Here is a 16899-nt window from a genome sequence, read left to right as displayed (position 1 = left end):
AATGTATAGCAATCAGACTCATTCAAAGTAGCGTCGCTGTGCAAACAAACGTTATGAATGCATGCTACACCTCTTTGTGTTTTCTTTTTCTTATAATAGATCATATATAATATAATCTTATAGAGAGAGTTTTGAGGTAAGGGACGTTTTTTACCGTTCACTGACAGTCGGACAGGCTCATCCAGTTCATCAAACTCCGTCTTTTAAAATCTAAATCGAAAGCGGAATAAAACATAAGGCATCTCCTCATAAAGCCGGAGTATCAGCGCGCTGCTACATTGAAAACATGATTCGATTCGCGCCTTCTGATTGATTCTTGGGATACAGCGGCTTTTGCTGTCAAAGGGAAGTGGCGTTCTGCGGTTTTTGCCAACAATCTGTTATTTCTGAATGCGCTGACGCTGAGATTTGGATGATTTGAAGCTAAAATATTTGTTGAACATGTTCTGTGTGCCTAAAGCATTCACTCACTGACTACCTCAGGTGAAGCAGTGTTTAGCGGAACTCTTCTAATGCTTATTAACTAATTACACCTGATGCAGGTTGTGACACGATATTGTATTGCTGTAAACAAATATACAGGTTTACACACAGACACACGTCTTTTTCGCAGTTCTGTTTAATGAATTCAAATGAGTTTTATTCTGCACTGTACAAAATAGTGTAAAGCAAGGGTCACCAACCCTGTTCCTAGAGCGCTACCTTCCTGCAGATTTCAGTTGCAACTCTGACCAAACACACCTGTCTGTAGTTATCAAGTGCTGCTTCAGATCCTCATTAATTGGTTCAGCTGTGTTGGAGCTGAATTCTGCAGGAAGGTAGCTCTCCAGGAACAGACCTCTGGTGACCTCTGGTGTAAAAGCTCACCTATACCTTATACCAAAGCCATTCACATCTGCGTTAATGCCAACAGATACTCATAGCAATTCATATCTATTTTATGTTTTAGTAAACCGCTGGCTGATGTGTGCAAATTCTCACAATCTCATGTGTTTGCTAATATGCATATTTATACATGATGCAAAATCTGCCTTAAAATTCCAGGGAAATCTTCCTGTTCCTGAGAAAAGTCCTTCGCATTTAAAAGGAAGCAATCATGGACACTAAACATGTCTCAACACTGCTGAGTCTTTCTGATGTACTGTCTGTAAATCATCTCTTCCCCCCTTCCCAGACTTCTACACTTCAACACTGTTAGGAGGAGTATTGAGTTAAAGTTTAAAATCAGATCAATCTACAGTCAATTCAACCCTTACATTCCTGCTGTGTGACAATTAAATGACAAGAATGGTGGAATATTATATGCTAGTTTTATTACACTGCTCTCTGAAATACTGTACCATTCAGAATACAGCTGAAGAAAGAATTATTAGCCCCCCTGTTTATTTTATTTCCCCGATTTCTGTTTAACGGAGAGCAGATTTGTTCAGCACATCTCTAATCATGATAGTGTTAATAACTCATCTCTAATAACTGATTTATTTTCTCTTTGTCATGATGACAGTAAATAATATCAGACTAGATATTCTTCAAGACACTAGTATTCAGCTTAAAGTGACATTTAAAGGCTTAACTAGGGTAATTAGGTTAACTAGGCAGGTTAGGGTAATTTGCAAGTCATTGTATAACAGTGGTTTGTTCTGTAGACTCTCAAAAAAAACATATAGCTTAAAGGGGCTAATAATATTGAGCTTAAAATGGCTTTAAAACTATTAAAAACTGCTTTTATTCTAGCCGAAATAAAACAAATAAGACTTTCTCCAGAAGAACAAATATTAGAGGAAATACTGTGAAAATTTTCTTGCTCTGTTAAACATCATTTCAAGAGTTCCCACTTAGATATGCTTGGCGTTTAAAGCAGGTTTGGCGTGCTGTCCCGGGAGAGAACCCTGAGCTCGGAGATATTTGAGCCCAGGGCTCCCGCCCGGTCGATAAGCATATCAGGAGATCCGAGATCAGGTAGGTCTCGAGAGCTCCCCCTTTAGAAAAGGGAGGAAAAGGAGGAGATGGGGTGGAAGGGGGGATTCTTCCAAACGAAGATAGAAACAGTAGGGAGAAAATGATCTATTTATAGTAAACTAGGATCACTCTGATTGGATTATTACTGATTACAGATGAGTGGCCAGACGTGCTCAATCATATCACGTGCTCCTCTCCAAATTAGTTTATGAAACTTCACTTGGGGAATATTTAAAAAAGAAAAAAAAATATCCAAAGGGGGGCGAATAATTCTGACCTCACCTGTACATGAACATAAAGGCAAAGTTCACATAAAAATGAACGTTTGTTCACTATTTACCCTTCTTCGTGTATTTCCAAACATTTATGAGTTTCCTTTTTTCTATTGAACACAAAAGGAGATATTTTGAAGAAAGCTGTAACCATTGACTTCCATAGTAGAGAAAACGGTTTTCAGCTTTCTTCATAATATCTTCTTCTGTGTTTAACGGAAGAAAGAAACTCAAAGTATTCAAGAGTTCACACTTAGATAATGCTTGACTATTAGCAGGTTTGGCATGCTGTCCCGGGAGAGAACCCTGAGCTCTGAGATAGATGAACCCAAGGCTCCCGCCTGGTCAATGAGCATTACGAGGGATCACGAGAGATCAGGCAGTTCTCGAAAGCTTCCCAAGAATAGATCGCCAACCACGCCAGTGTATACGTATTGGGTGCTTGTGACTTTTACTTGTGTTATATGTCTTTAGACTGTGGGAGGAAACCAGAAAACCCGGGGAAAACCCACTCGAACATGGGGAGAACATGTAAACTTCACACAGAGAGTGCCGACTGGCTCAGCTAGTACTTGAACCAATAACCTTCTTGCTGTGGGGCAGCAGTACTAGCCACTGAGCAGCCCTGTCGCCTGATCCTAGAATTGAGGAATTCAATTCAATTCACCTTTATTCGTATAGCGCTTTTACAATGTAAATTAGACTGAGATTAGGAAGAGGGGGAAGGGGTGGATGGGGGGTCTTCCAAAACAAAGATGAGGAATGAAGTTTAGGCTGGATGTTATGTTAAATTTGGAATGATCCGATTAGCTAACTAATAGCGATAGGGACCAGCTGTAGTCAGTCTTATCACATGCTCCTCTCAAAATTAGTTTGTGAAACTTCACTTAAAACAACTAGAGTGAGCAGAATTGTAAGGTTTAGGTGAACTATCCCTTTAATACGCATTCACTGCACATACTGTTTCTCCTCACAGTTTAAGCAGAGTAGTTAATAGCTTAGCTCACTACAGTTTTCAGTATTCCCACTTATTATGCACATTATTCCTTGCTAAATATGTCTACCATATCGTTTTCAGTAGTTTGTCTGCATTTGTCTATCAGTTTTGACACTCACCCCAGGGCTCCTCATTGTCCCGTTTTCACTCCTTCTGAATCCATCAGTGGCCACATAGTCCACCTGAACACACACAAACATACACCGATATCAACAGCTTGTTATCAACCCGAAGAGAAGAATGAAGGCAATAACACACTTACTTATCATTACATAAATCCAAAGAGGATTAATGATCAAACACTAGGACTATAAATACAGTTGAAGTCAGAATTACTCGATCCTCCTGTGAATTTTTGTTTCTTTCGTCAAATATTTCCTAAATGATGTTGAACAGATTCAGGAATTTCTCACAGTATTTCCTCTAATATTTTTTCTTCTGAAGAAAGTCTTATTTGTTTTGTTTGGGCTAGAATAAAAGCAGTTTTTAATAGTTTTAAAGCCATTTTAAGGTCAATATTATTAGCCCCCTTCAGCAATATTAGTGTTGGATTGTCTCCAGAACAAACCACTGTTATACAATGACTTGCCTAATTACCCTAACTTTACCCTAATTACCCTAGTTAAGCCTTTAAATGCCACTTTAAGCTGAATACTAGTGTCTTAGAGAATATCGAGTCTAATATTATGTGCTGTCATCATGGTGAAGAGAAAAGACATCAGTTATTAGAGTTATTAAAACTATCATGATTAGAAATGTGTCCAAAAAAAGTCTCTCCGTTAAACAAAAACAAAAAATATATGAAAAAATATACATGAGGGCTACTAAATCTGACTTTACCTGTATATAAGCAATGCAGCCATTCACACTTTGCATCTGAAAATGTGAGATGCAGTGCTCAGAAATGATTTGCCATGTTGTCATTTTCATGCCAACTTGCTACCATAAATAAAAGCGTGCAACACTTGTCCCGCCTCCGAGTTCTTCTGATTGGTCCACTGCTGAGTAACTGATATTAATTGTATGTAGCTGCTGTTTTATTGTGGCATCAAATGATCGAAACCAATTATTATTATTTTGATGCCCAGAAGTCATCGTCAAAAATATTACAAATGCACAGACTGAAGCTGAACACAAGCATATAGTTCAGTGGTAAGCTAGGATTAAGGATCAGTTAAAAGAGACCTATTATGACATTGTAAAATATTGTAGAATAAGTCTCTGATGAGTGTGTGTGTGAAGTTTCAGCTCAGAATATCACACAGATAATGTTCTCCAGCTCTCTGAAACTGACCCTTTCAGGCTTTGATCCTAATTGTGGCGATTTGGTGACTGTCGCTTTAAATGCAAATGAGATTGTGCTCTTTTCAGAAGAGGGCGGAGCTACAAACACCTGTTTGTCAGCATAGTGGCAGATTCAAAAACAAAACTAATTTCATATGCTAATGAGGGAGAGATGGGCAGTAGTGGGCGGGGCTTCCCCCACTGATGATGCGTACAATGGGAGAATGTCAATCAAAGTGTTTCTGCAGACTGTTTATATCAGATCTGATTATAACAAATACAATTAATACATTTTCACCATTAGCAGCTGGTTATATTCACACACTGCTGACACACAACTGTGTTTAAACCCCATTATAGAAGTGATTTTTCCATAATAGGTGCCCTTTAAGTCTCTCTTTCTCTGTAAGCTGCAGTTACATGATCAAAATCAGTAACTGTTATAAGACCATCCAGGATTTCGTTATCCCGTAATCACTGAATTTAATGCAAAATCAAGCAAATGCTGCAAAATTTTGTTGTTGAGTTTAAGTTCTCAATTTCTTTTTAAATTGGTTATTATTTCCTGCATATTTTGGGCAGTCGGGACACTGTTTATATTCCCACCACACCGAAGAGTACCATCTGCGTGGTTTTACATTCAGAAACATCATTCATTCATTCATTCATTCATTCATTCATTCATTCATTCATTCATTCATTCTCCTTCGGATTAATCCCTTGTTTATTAGGGGTCATTACAGTGGAATGAACTGCCAACTATTCAGGCATTTGTTTTATGCAGTGGATGTCCTTCCAGCAGCAACCCAGTACTGGAAAACACCCATACACATTCTTTAAAACAAACTCATACACACACACACACTCATACACTACGGCTAATGTAGTTGATCAATTCTCCTATAGCGCATGTGTTTGGACTGTGGGGGAAACCGGAACACCCGAAGGAAACCCACGCCAACACAGGGAGAACATGCAAACTCCACTAAGAAATGCCGGGACTCGAACCAGCGACCTTCTTGCTGTTAGGCCACAGTGCTAACAATTGAACCACCATGCCGCCCTTAGAATAATTATATTGTCCGCAAATATTCATTAATTCGTTCATTTTCTTTTCGGATTAGTCCCTTCATTGACCTGGGCTCGCCACAGCGGAATGAATCGGCAACTTATACAGCATATGTTTTATGCAGCAGATGCCCTTCCTGCTGCAACCCAGTACTGGGAAACATCCACACACACTCACTCACACTCATACACTACGGACAATTTAGCCTACCCAATTCACCTGTACCACGTCTTTGGACTGTGGGGGAAACCGGACCACCCAGGATTTCGTTATCCCATATAATAAAATCCCATATCCCATATAATGTGTAATTTTCCTTTAAAAATCACCACAGAGCTGCCCCTCATGCCCACACTCAATAAGGGATTCATTGGGTTTACTTTTTTTTTAAGGTTAGTGGTTGGAAAGAATTAAAATGGGCTGAATTTATACAAATGAAATGTAGTAATGTTCAATTTATTAGTTATTACATATTAGTATTAGCATATTAGTATTATAAATTAATAAATTAGTTAGTTTAAATTCCGCCCATATCAATTGTTTGCAACCACTTACCTTAAACAAATTTGTAAATCCAATGAGTCCCTTTTGTTCAGTGGAAGTGAAGCATGAAATTATTTGATTTGTGATGTGATACTTTGGCTTTTGCAGATCTTAACATGTCAGAGAATCCTGACAGCCAGATATCAGCGAGTGCAAGTTTCTAACGCGCAGCTGACAAACTGCTTTTGTGTCAGACGGCGTGCAGTGACGTGTTGCACTTCTCTTTTCGGCATAACTCATTCTGTGTGCCAAAACGGGATACAATACACATGCCCGACCCAGTGGCTTTCGGCTATACTGGCTTTGAGCCAATGAGATGAGAGAAATAACTGAAGTAAAACTTGTACTCACTGGTGGAGCAGATGAAATTTTGATGCTTTCTTTCATAGCAAGATTGGAAACAAACATAGACTCGGGCTGAGGAGAGGAAAATAAACAGAGGAAAGTGATGAATTGCATGATCAGCTCTTAACTGGATCAGAGTTTACATGCACATTTGTTGTGTGAAGTGTGGAGTCTAGATGTTTGTAGGGGATGCAGCACAGAAATATTGAATAGGAATTTAGTACGATTTTCTTTACCTATTTTTAGCCTATCATTGAATCTGTTTATTTACTGTTTTAAATGTGTTTATACTTATATTTAATCAGTATTTAAATTAATTCACTAATATTATTGTGATATAATATTTAAAAAATATTAAAATGTTGATATGATTTAATTACAATACAGTTTGTAAAGTCATTTTTTCGGACAGATATTATATGAGAGACTTGCTTTGTTTAGCCAATAAGTGGATCTAATTGGATTTGCATTGTAAACATTAAATAAAAGTTTAAAATGTATTACTTGTTGACTTTATATATTAGATTTTTAGTTTCGATCCTCCTAAAACTTACAAAATTCTCCACTGAAATAGCAAAAATGTCCGCAGATTCTGTCTGACCCTACACACTCAGATATTAAGGTATGAGAGCTGTCACTGAGGTAGTACCTTTTCAAAAGGTACACAGTTGTACTTAAAGGGTCCATACTGGTACCTCAAAAGTATATATTAGTACCCTCAAATTTTAAGAGGAACACTTTTGTAGTTTTTAGGTGCTAATATGTACCCTTGAGGAATTAATATGGAGCTTTTAGGTACAAATGTGTACCTTTTGAAAAGGTACCACCCCAGTGACAGCTCACGTACCTTTATGAGAGTGTACTATTTCTGAGAGTGCACTTAAAAGGTTAGATTAGGTTTGATTAAGGTTTAATTGCTAACAATTATACATATTTGATTGTTTTTTACCATAGTAAGTACATGCAACTTTTGTAACAAGGACACAACATGATTTATATACATAGATTAAGGCAAACTTATGGATATATATATAAATATGAATGTGTTTTTTTTATATTACACACAAATTTATATACACTCCCTGACTAAATCTTGTCGCCTATCCAAGTTTTAGAAACAGCAAATAATAACTGGACTTCTAGTTGATGATTTGGTGTCAGAAGTGGCTTATATGAAAGGTAAAGGCCTCTAGATTACACTTATTTGAGTACAATAAAATCTGATCATGCCTTGATTATTAATGATTTGATTAGGACAGTGCGGTCTGACTCTGCTAAGACTAAAGTCTGCTCACTGAACCTTCAATAATGTCCAGTATAGAATATGTGCTCATGCTGCAGTGGAAACAGAATGAATATTGTGTCTGACTCCATCATGAGCTTGGAGGACTGCATCCATACATCTCTGACATGACTCAAATCACTGATTAATAGTCATCTATTGATAGGCGACAAGACTTTTGTCAGGTGCATTTGAAAAAGAATACAAAAATTAGTTGAAACTAACACCAAATCAAATCCAAAATACCAAATCATACATTATATTACGATGTGAAACTCAGGAAACGCAGAGGATTGAGTGCTTTTACCTTCTACAAGACCATTAGTTTGCATTCAGAAATGTTCTCTTACCTTAAAGACTGATCCTCCTCCCTCTTCGTTGTATTTGACCAGGGTTTGGTTTCCCTCATCATGCAGGTTTAGAGGAATGTGCTGAAAGTTCTTGCTGTTACAGTCACAGAAGAAACAAAAGAGGAGCAGAACTGCAAACCAACAAAATGTCATCATATAACACACGTTACACAACGCTGTATACACTGAAAGGTTTTTCACAGAAATACTGTGAGCACAGTTATATGAAAGTGCATCAGAACTGTTGATGTCTGCTCTGTTGGATTTGCAATGTTGGGGAAAGCTTCTTTTGATAGTAATGCATTACGATATTGAGTTACTCTACTAAAAGTAACTACTTGCATTACTTAGTTACTTTTTATGGTAAGTAATGTGTTACGTTACTTTTGGACTACTTTTTCTGACCTGTCTGAGGCTTGAACTCTTTAAGAATCTCTTTTTTTAAGTAGAGGAGCTATGCAATGAACAACACCCTGTACATCCTTCCTTTACCTTCATTAAAACACATCTAATGAACGTCTAAAGCAATGTGTTTGCTTGGTTTCTGTCTGCTCCTGTTCTCTCATCAGCCATTTATTTGTTTAATGTGAAGCAAAAAAGTAACTTGCATTTTAAAAAAGCAACTCAAATATTAATGCTTAATTTATAGTAATGCATCACTGTTGATTTGCAGATTGATGTTAGTCTTAAACTCACGGGCCAGCAGCAGGAGTCCAGCGATCATGAGTCCGATGGCTGCAGGAGCGAGTCTGGAGGACAGAGGAAGCCGACCGCGACACGTGTATGCTGATGAACATTCACACACTGATACATGCAGGAGCACGTCTGACTGCAGCGCTTGCTGGTCCTGGATCTTCAGAGGAACCGTGTAGTTTCCATATGGCAGACTGGTCAGACTTATCAGAGAGCTGTTTAACCCTATGGGGAAAACACAGAAGACGTCAATGATCATGTGAAACAGGAGTTCTATGTTTCACTAAAATAAACACGCTTAATATGCAAATACTTAATAATTAAATGGTTAATCTACAAAAATACAATTCACCAATCCTTAAACAACCCACACAACTAAACCTGACTTTAACCAACCTTAATAAGTAGCCATGAAATGGAAGTGAATGAAGAGCGTCTTTTTTACACTATCATGACTTACATCCACTAGAAATGATTCTGACACTTGAATAATGTAGGGCGGTGCAACAGTTCAACAGTTGGATTGTTGAAAGACAGGCATTGCTAACAAAATGAAGGAAGATTGAAGATCGGGACACACACTAGCTCCACCCTAAACAACTGATAGCCCTGCCCTAAACGATTGATAGCTCTAGCCTAAATGACTGATAGCCCCACCCTAAATGACTGATAGCTCCGCCCTGAAGGACACATAGCACGGCCCTAAAGGACTGAAAGCTCCACCCTAAAAGGCTGATAGCTTACTCTAAATGACTGATAGCTCCGCCCTAAAGGACTGATAGCTCCACCCTAAAAGACTAATAGCTTACTCTAAATGACTGATAGCTCCGCCCTAAAGGACTTATAACCCCCCCTCATAAACGACTGATAGCCCCACCCTAAATGATTGATAGCGCCACCCTAAAGGACTAATGGCTCTACCCTAAAGGACTGATAGCCCCACCCTAAATGACTGATAGCTCCGCCCTGAAGGACACATAGCACGGCCCTAAAGGACTGAAAGCTCCACCCTAAAAGGCTGATAGCTTACTCTAAATGACTGATAGCTCCGCCCTAAAGGACTGATAGCTCCACCCTAAAAGACTAATAGCTTACTCTAAATGACTGATAGCTCCGCCCTAAAGGACTTATAACCCCCCCTCATAAACGACTGATAGCCCCACCCTAAATGATTGATAGCGCCACCCTAAAGGACTAATGGCTCTACCCTAAAGGACTGATAGCCCCACCTTAAAGCACTGATAGCTCCACCCTAAAGGACTGATAGCTCCACCCTAAAGGACTGATAGCTCCACCCTAAATAATTTATAGCTCAGCCTTTTATGAATTATAGCCCCTCCCTAAAGGACTAATAGTTCCGCCCCAAAATGACTGATAGCCCCACCCTAAAGGAGGACTGTTAGCCTGCCCCAAAGACTGATAGCCCCGCACCCCATAAAGGACTAATAGCTACGCCATAAATGTCTGATAGCCCTACCCCCTTAAAGGACTGATAGCTCCGCCCTAAATGACCGTTAGTCCCATCCTAAAGTTCCGATAGCCCCTCCCTAAAGGACTATTAGTCCCACCCTAAATGACTGATAGCCCCACCCTAAAGGAATTGCATGTGATCAGGGAGTAAAGAAAAGTTTTTTGGGGTGGGGGTGGAGGTGGGAGGGGGATTTTATTTGATTAAAGTTTACGAAGGTAAATAAATTGTTACAAAAAATTATTAATAAAAATTAATAAGAGGACATTTTGTTTTCAAACACCACAAAACCTGTACCTACACCTAAATAGACCAATCCTCTAACTAACCTTGTTACTAACCCCCCCTAAACACTCCCACACCCATAAACCTGTGCAGAACATACTTCATAACGGAACTATTGAACTGCGAACAATTAGCAGAGCTGAGTAATTACACTGCTGTCAATTGCTAATTGAATTTGTCTGTTTTTACAGTGTTAGGGTTGTCCTGACCTGTGGTGGGATCCAGCTTCCACAGTCTCTTCATTTCTTCATCTCCTCCCAGAGAGAAGGTGAAAGGACTGGAAAACGGGGGAGCATCATCATCTGCGGGTAACACTCTGACGTGGTTCATATTGTTAGCACACATGACCGTTTTATTGGAGGTCAGATACGGGGCGTTATCATTCATGTCACCCAAGTACACCACCACCGTACATGTCCCTGTAGCAGGAGGTTGTCCTGGAAACAAAAGTTGATGACAGCACTGTTAGCCAGTGTATATTATTATTACAATAAATGAATAACATATAAATATTACAATAACAGTACATTTTTACAACGTCTTTCTCTAGTCTGGGATTCTGATTGGTTGAGCCGCATTCTAAGCAGTTGTAAAATACTCTACAATCACACAAGCAGATGCTCTAGGCTAATTTTACAGCAGCCCGCTTTAGGCTAGTTTTTAACAGCAGATGGCGCTCTAGGCTAGTTTTTAACAGCAGATGGCGCTCTAGGCTAGTTTTTAACACCAGAGGGCGCTCTAGGCTAGTTTTTAACAGCAGAGGGCGCTCTAGGCTAGTTTTTAACAGCAGATGGCGTTGTAGGCTAGTTTCTAACAGCAGATGGCGCTCTAGGCTAGTTTTTAACAGCAGATGGAGCTGTAGGCTAGTTTTTAACAGCAGAGGGCGCTGTAGTCTAGTTTTTAACAGCAGATGGCGCTGTAGGCAAGTTACTAACAGCAGACCGCGCTCTAGACAAGTTTTTAACAGCAGATGGCGCTCTAGTCTAGTTTTTAACAGCAGATGGCGCTCTAGGCAAGTTTATAACAGCAGATGGCGCTCTAGGCAAGTTTATAACAGCAGATGGCGCTCTAGGCAAGTTTATAACAGCAGATGGCGCTCTAGGCAAGTTTATAACAGCAGATGGCGCTCTAGGCAAGTTTATAACAGCAGATGGCGCTCTAGGCAAGTTTATAACAGCAGATGGCGCTCTAGGCAAGTTTATAACAGCAGAGGGCGCTCTAGACTAGTTTTTAACAGCAGATGGCGCTGTAGGCTAGTTTTTAACAGCAGATGGCGCTCTAAGCTAGTTTATAACAGCAGATAGCGCTCTAGGCTAGTTTTTAACAGCAGATTATGGTGCTGTATTCTAGTTTTAAATAGCACACAGCACTTTAGGCTAGTTTAACAGCAGATGGCGCTCTAGGCTAGTTTTTAACAGTAGATGGCACTCTAGGCTAGTTTTTAACAGCAGATGATGGTGTTGTATTCTAGTTTTAAATAGCACACAGCACTTTAGGCTAGTTTTAACAGCAGATGGTGCTCTAGGCTAGTTTAAAATAGCAGGCGATGCTTTAGGCTAGCTTTAACAGCGACGACTGCTGTTAAAAAACACCATAGAGCACCCTCTGTGGTTAGAACTAGCCTAGAGCGCCATCTGTTATTAAACACTAGCCTAGAGTGCCTGCATTGAAATACAACACCAGCATATCCAAACTAAAACAAAACCTTTAGCATAATAAAGCATGTATAATGCTGTTTTCATGGGTCAAAGATGCCAGGTTCATGTGGACGTCAAGCATAACCTAACCATGAAAACAAATACAACTGCACTTGTGTAAATGGCACATGAGAATTATTAAAGCTTATTTATTCAATTCATAAATAATGCCGAAATCTCAGTTTCCACAAATTGACACTAGTATTCAGCTTAAAGTGACATTTAAAGGCTTCACTAGGGTAATTAGGGTAATTAGGGTAATTAGGCAAGTCATTGTATAACAGTGGTTTGTTCTGGAGACAATCCAAAACTAATATTGCTGAAGGGGGCTAATAATATTGAGCTTAAAATGGCTTTAAAACTATTAAAAACTGCTTTTATTCTAGCTGAAATAAAACAAATAAGACTTTCTCCAGAAGAAATAATATTAGAGGAAATACTGTGAGAAATTCCTGAATCTGTTCAACATCGGTTGGGAAATATTTGACAAAGTTCACAGGAGGGTGAATAATTCTTCAACTGTAATTGTTTTATGTTTAATCCACTTTAATTTGTAAAATAACGCTGAAGTCGACTTAATCGATTTGTGTTGGGACATCATGAAGGAATTGTGTGTGTTTTTTTTACAGTGTAGACGATCTGCATACAGTGAGTAGAAAGAGTTTGCTGCTCACCATCATCTATAGCTTGCACTACAACGGTGTATGTGCCGTTCCTCACAAACGGAGACTCGCGGTCCATCGTCTGAACTGTGGTGATCTTTCCTGTCTTCGGGTCAACACTCACCCAATTGGCAGGATCTTTGACCAACTCATACCTGCGCACACACACACACACACACACACACACACACACACACACACACACACGCACACACACTGTAAATCATGGACTAACATTTCGATTTTTTTCTACATCTCTGGTTATCTTATGGTGTGTGTGTGTGTGTGTGTGTGTGTGTGTGTGTGTGTCTAACTAAACTGGCATAATTGTATGCATTAGTATTATAAAATTGTAATTATATAATACATCTTTGTAATGTTGTGTTGTTCAGAAAATCATTTAATCATTCACGTGCATTAATTTTCCAAACAATTCAAGATTATTTGTACAGTATAGCGCTTTTCCCAATAATTATTATTTCAAAACAGCTTTACAAAAGGTCCACATTATTGCCTTACAATCAAATCTGGAAAAATTAAAGGTTGATAGTTACCATAACTTTATTAGTTACTAATAATTTATAATAACTAGCAATTAATAGCTTTTAACAGTTAAAGTTATTATATATAAGCATAGTTAACCTGCAGTTACAGGTGATGTCTGTGTGTACATGTTCAATGAAGTGTATTTGTGTATTAATTGTGTGTGTTTAAACAGGAATTAAATTGATTAAACACACATGAAAGTCATATTTAGGGTAAAGTTTATCCACACCTGAGATTATTGACGTCTGAATCCTCATCTTTAATATCCGGTGTGAACAGCACATCTCCTGGTTTCCCGTTCTCGTTGCGGTAAACTTTCTCAATGTTTTTCTTAAACACTGGCGGATCGTTCACGTCGATGACTTTCACTGCCGCTCTGGTGGTTTGCGGCTTTGGTGGCGAAGCAGAGGTGCGTTTTCCATCAACACACTGAAATATCTTCTCCTCGTTCTCCACTGCAATCACCAGCTCTGTGATCTCGGTCTTCTCGAAATTCTTCCCCTGTGAAATACAAACCCAAAACGGAGCATCTGTAGTCTGATCATCTCAATAATATAATGCTTCAATTGCTGCAGGTGTAAAATATTCATATGATTTTGATAGCACTGTTATATTAGAATTACTAAAACTAAATATACAGTTAAAGTCTGAATTATTCACCATGCTGTATATTATTCCCAATTTCTGTTTAACGGAAAGAAGATTTCTCAGCACATTTCTAATCATAATAGACTGGGAAAGCATTTTCAATGGGAGGGTTGTTGCGCAGATTGACCGTCAGGCCAACTGGAAATGTCCCGGTGTTCCCTATGGCCAGTCTGCCCCTGATTGTACTATATTATCGGATTTGCGTCATGGGCGGGGCTTCTGTCGACTTGGTGACTCTAGTTTCATTGCTGAATGTCTGACATGGGTTTTATTGAGAGAGTAGCTGTGCTTTAGGAAGGCTGGATGCCTATTCGCACTGCAGGATGTCTACTCGCGTCTTTGCATTGACTTAACATGCAAATCACTCCCGCTTGACACTTTATTTGCATCTGGTGTGAATGCACCATTAGACTTTTTTTTAGACTTTAGACCACAATTTTACAGTTATTTACTGTAAAAAAATGCCCACAAAAAAAACAACATGCATTGTTTACAGTTCACCACTGTAATATGTCACAAAAACTGCTTTCTTTCATCTGAGAAATATCGCTAAGTTACGAAGTATGCTATCCATCTCAGATGCAGAAAAGCTAGTCCATGCTTTTATGACTTCTAGGCTGGACTACTGTAATGCACTGTTTGCTGGCTGCCCAGCATCCTCTATTAACAAACTTTATCTCGAGGCCCTCAGACTATGCAGAGTCACTGATTCGATCCAAGATCAACGACGAGATGATCCCAAGGTTTCCATATCCTGGACCGGGCCGTATCCTGAGCAGCTACTGTGATGGTCATGGAGGAGTGGAGAACATGAGACTGATTCCTGTGACGCTCCAGAGACAGACAAGTCTTCGCTGAGGCCAGCTTCCAGCCTCCGCCACTGAGACTGCAGCTCTGCACAAGACGTTTAGCCAGCGGAGAAATTAAAATGGTCGTGCCCAACTGAGCCTGGTTTCTCTCAAGGTTTTTTTCTTCACTTTCGCCAGTTAGTGAAGTTTTTTTTCCCTCTCCGCTGTCGCCACTGGCTTGCATGGTTCAGGATCTATAGAGCTGCGCATTGTTGGATTTGCTCTTCAGTATTTGGACTCTCAGTAGTGATTATTAAACCACACTGAACTGAGCTCAACTGAACTGAACTTAAACACTACAAACTGAACTACACTGTTCCTATTTACTATGACCCTTTATGTAAAGCTGCTTTGACACAATCTACATTGTATAAGCGCTATACAAATAAAGGGGAATTGAATTGAATATGCACTGCATTGTGGGTCATTTTATAAAAATTACAGTAACTCACTGCATATTAGGAATTTGCGGTTCTCTACTGTAATCAAAGTAATCAAGTACAGCTACTGTAGGTGAAGACAAAAATGAGACCGCTAATGAAAAAGGAGTCACTTTGGATTTTTTATGCAATAGTAAATACTTAAAATGAAGGGTTTATACTGCTAGAGTAAAATGTGAATAAATTACAGTAAAAGTACTGTAAAAATTGTCATCCTGCAAAATTAAATGTGGTAAAGAAATAATTTCAGGCACTGTATTTTAACAAACTCCTTTTAGGAAACAGATCAACACCAAAATTGGGTATTGTCATCTAAAGGCCTTGGCGATGTTATGGTACAATGTAAATAAATTACAGTAAAAGTACTGTAAAAATTGTCATACTGTAAAATTAAATGTGGTAAAGGGCATTTTACTATAAAAGGAAGTTGAAGTAAGGCTATTTTACTGTAAAATGAAATTGCGGAAGCTACTGTAAAACACATTTACAGGTAAGTTAATGTAAAGGGGCAGTTGCTGGAACAGTGCTGGCAGTAAGTTATGACAAAAACACAATAAAAACTCTAACAGCATAAACAAGTCTGCTTGATTTCAGAGGATTAGTGAAGGCGGGACATTTTTGACCCAAAGGACGTAATAATGTATACAGAATTACAACAGGAGGTTTACAGAAACAGTGTGATTTACCTTGATTACCGACAGCACTCCCTGGTTGGTTTTAGGGTCTGTGATGATCTTGTAGTTTCCGTCTTCATTCCCCTTCAGGATGGAGAAAACGGCTCGAGACGCAGGAGTGTTCGGCGTGTCTTTGTCTGTGACGTTGATTCTCAGGATCTCCTTGTTCGACTCCATTTCCATCACTTCAGCATTGTACTGTTGAACACGTGCGCAATCATTTGATCAAAGCATATCTTATCACACACAAGCATGCAAGTTACACTGCAACTACAAGCCAACTAATTTTCATCGTAGTGTCTAATAAGAACCCAATTCAAGCAATAGTATCTGGATGCAGCCTTTATGATGCAAGCTGAGATTGCATCACTCAGCGATGCAATGTCAGACACAATGCGTGACGTCATTGTAACAGGTAGGGTTAAGTGAGCACATTTAAAACCATTAGATGCAGCTCAGATTGCACTGCACCAGGTCTGCATCCAGATCCCTCTCAATTCCAGTGACAGGTTTATAAAATAAACAAATACAAATGAGTCCAAATCAATAGCCGTGGCTCCTGATGATATTAAAGCTAAGAATATTGTAAATAATGTTGAATTTCTTACACAGAGTGATCGTTTGGCTTCACAAGAGCTCGGTGTCAGCAGGAGTCAGGGCTATTGATATTCACTGCCATTATATGAATCATTAAGGACCGCAGTTTCAACTCAAAATCTGTTTTAATGTTCTACTGAAGAATAAAAGGATGACCTGTGGATGAGTAAATTAACAGGACACTTTCATTTTTAGGTGAACTATCCCTTTTAGAGCCAAAATGCACTCCCCAAAAGCTCG

General features: G+C 39.0%; 1 protein-coding gene across 1 annotated transcript in view; it reads right to left on the bottom strand.

The window, feature by feature from the left end:
* Window positions 1–16899, bottom strand: part of cdh26.1 (cadherin 26, tandem duplicate 1) — a 36821-nt gene that overhangs the window by 5650 nt on the left and 14272 nt on the right. The window contains exons 8-15 of the mRNA XM_056449694.1: window positions 16075–16260; window positions 13682–13953; window positions 12919–13061; window positions 10757–10984; window positions 8798–9019; window positions 8102–8232; window positions 6476–6541; window positions 3348–3410 (exon numbers count right to left, since the gene is read on the bottom strand). Coding sequence (XP_056305669.1) covers window positions 3348–3410; window positions 6476–6541; window positions 8102–8232; window positions 8798–9019; window positions 10757–10984; window positions 12919–13061; window positions 13682–13953; window positions 16075–16260 — 1311 coding nt within the window. The remainder of the gene's footprint in view (window positions 1–3347; window positions 3411–6475; window positions 6542–8101; window positions 8233–8797; window positions 9020–10756; window positions 10985–12918; window positions 13062–13681; window positions 13954–16074; window positions 16261–16899) is intronic.

The sequence above is a fragment of the Danio aesculapii genome, chromosome 23 (genome assembly GCF_903798145.1).
Source record: "Danio aesculapii chromosome 23, fDanAes4.1, whole genome shotgun sequence".
NCBI lineage: Eukaryota > Metazoa > Chordata > Actinopteri > Cypriniformes > Danionidae > Danio > Danio aesculapii.
Note: the sequence above shows the minus strand (reverse complement) of the source record. Positions and strands in the feature narration are given on the sequence as shown.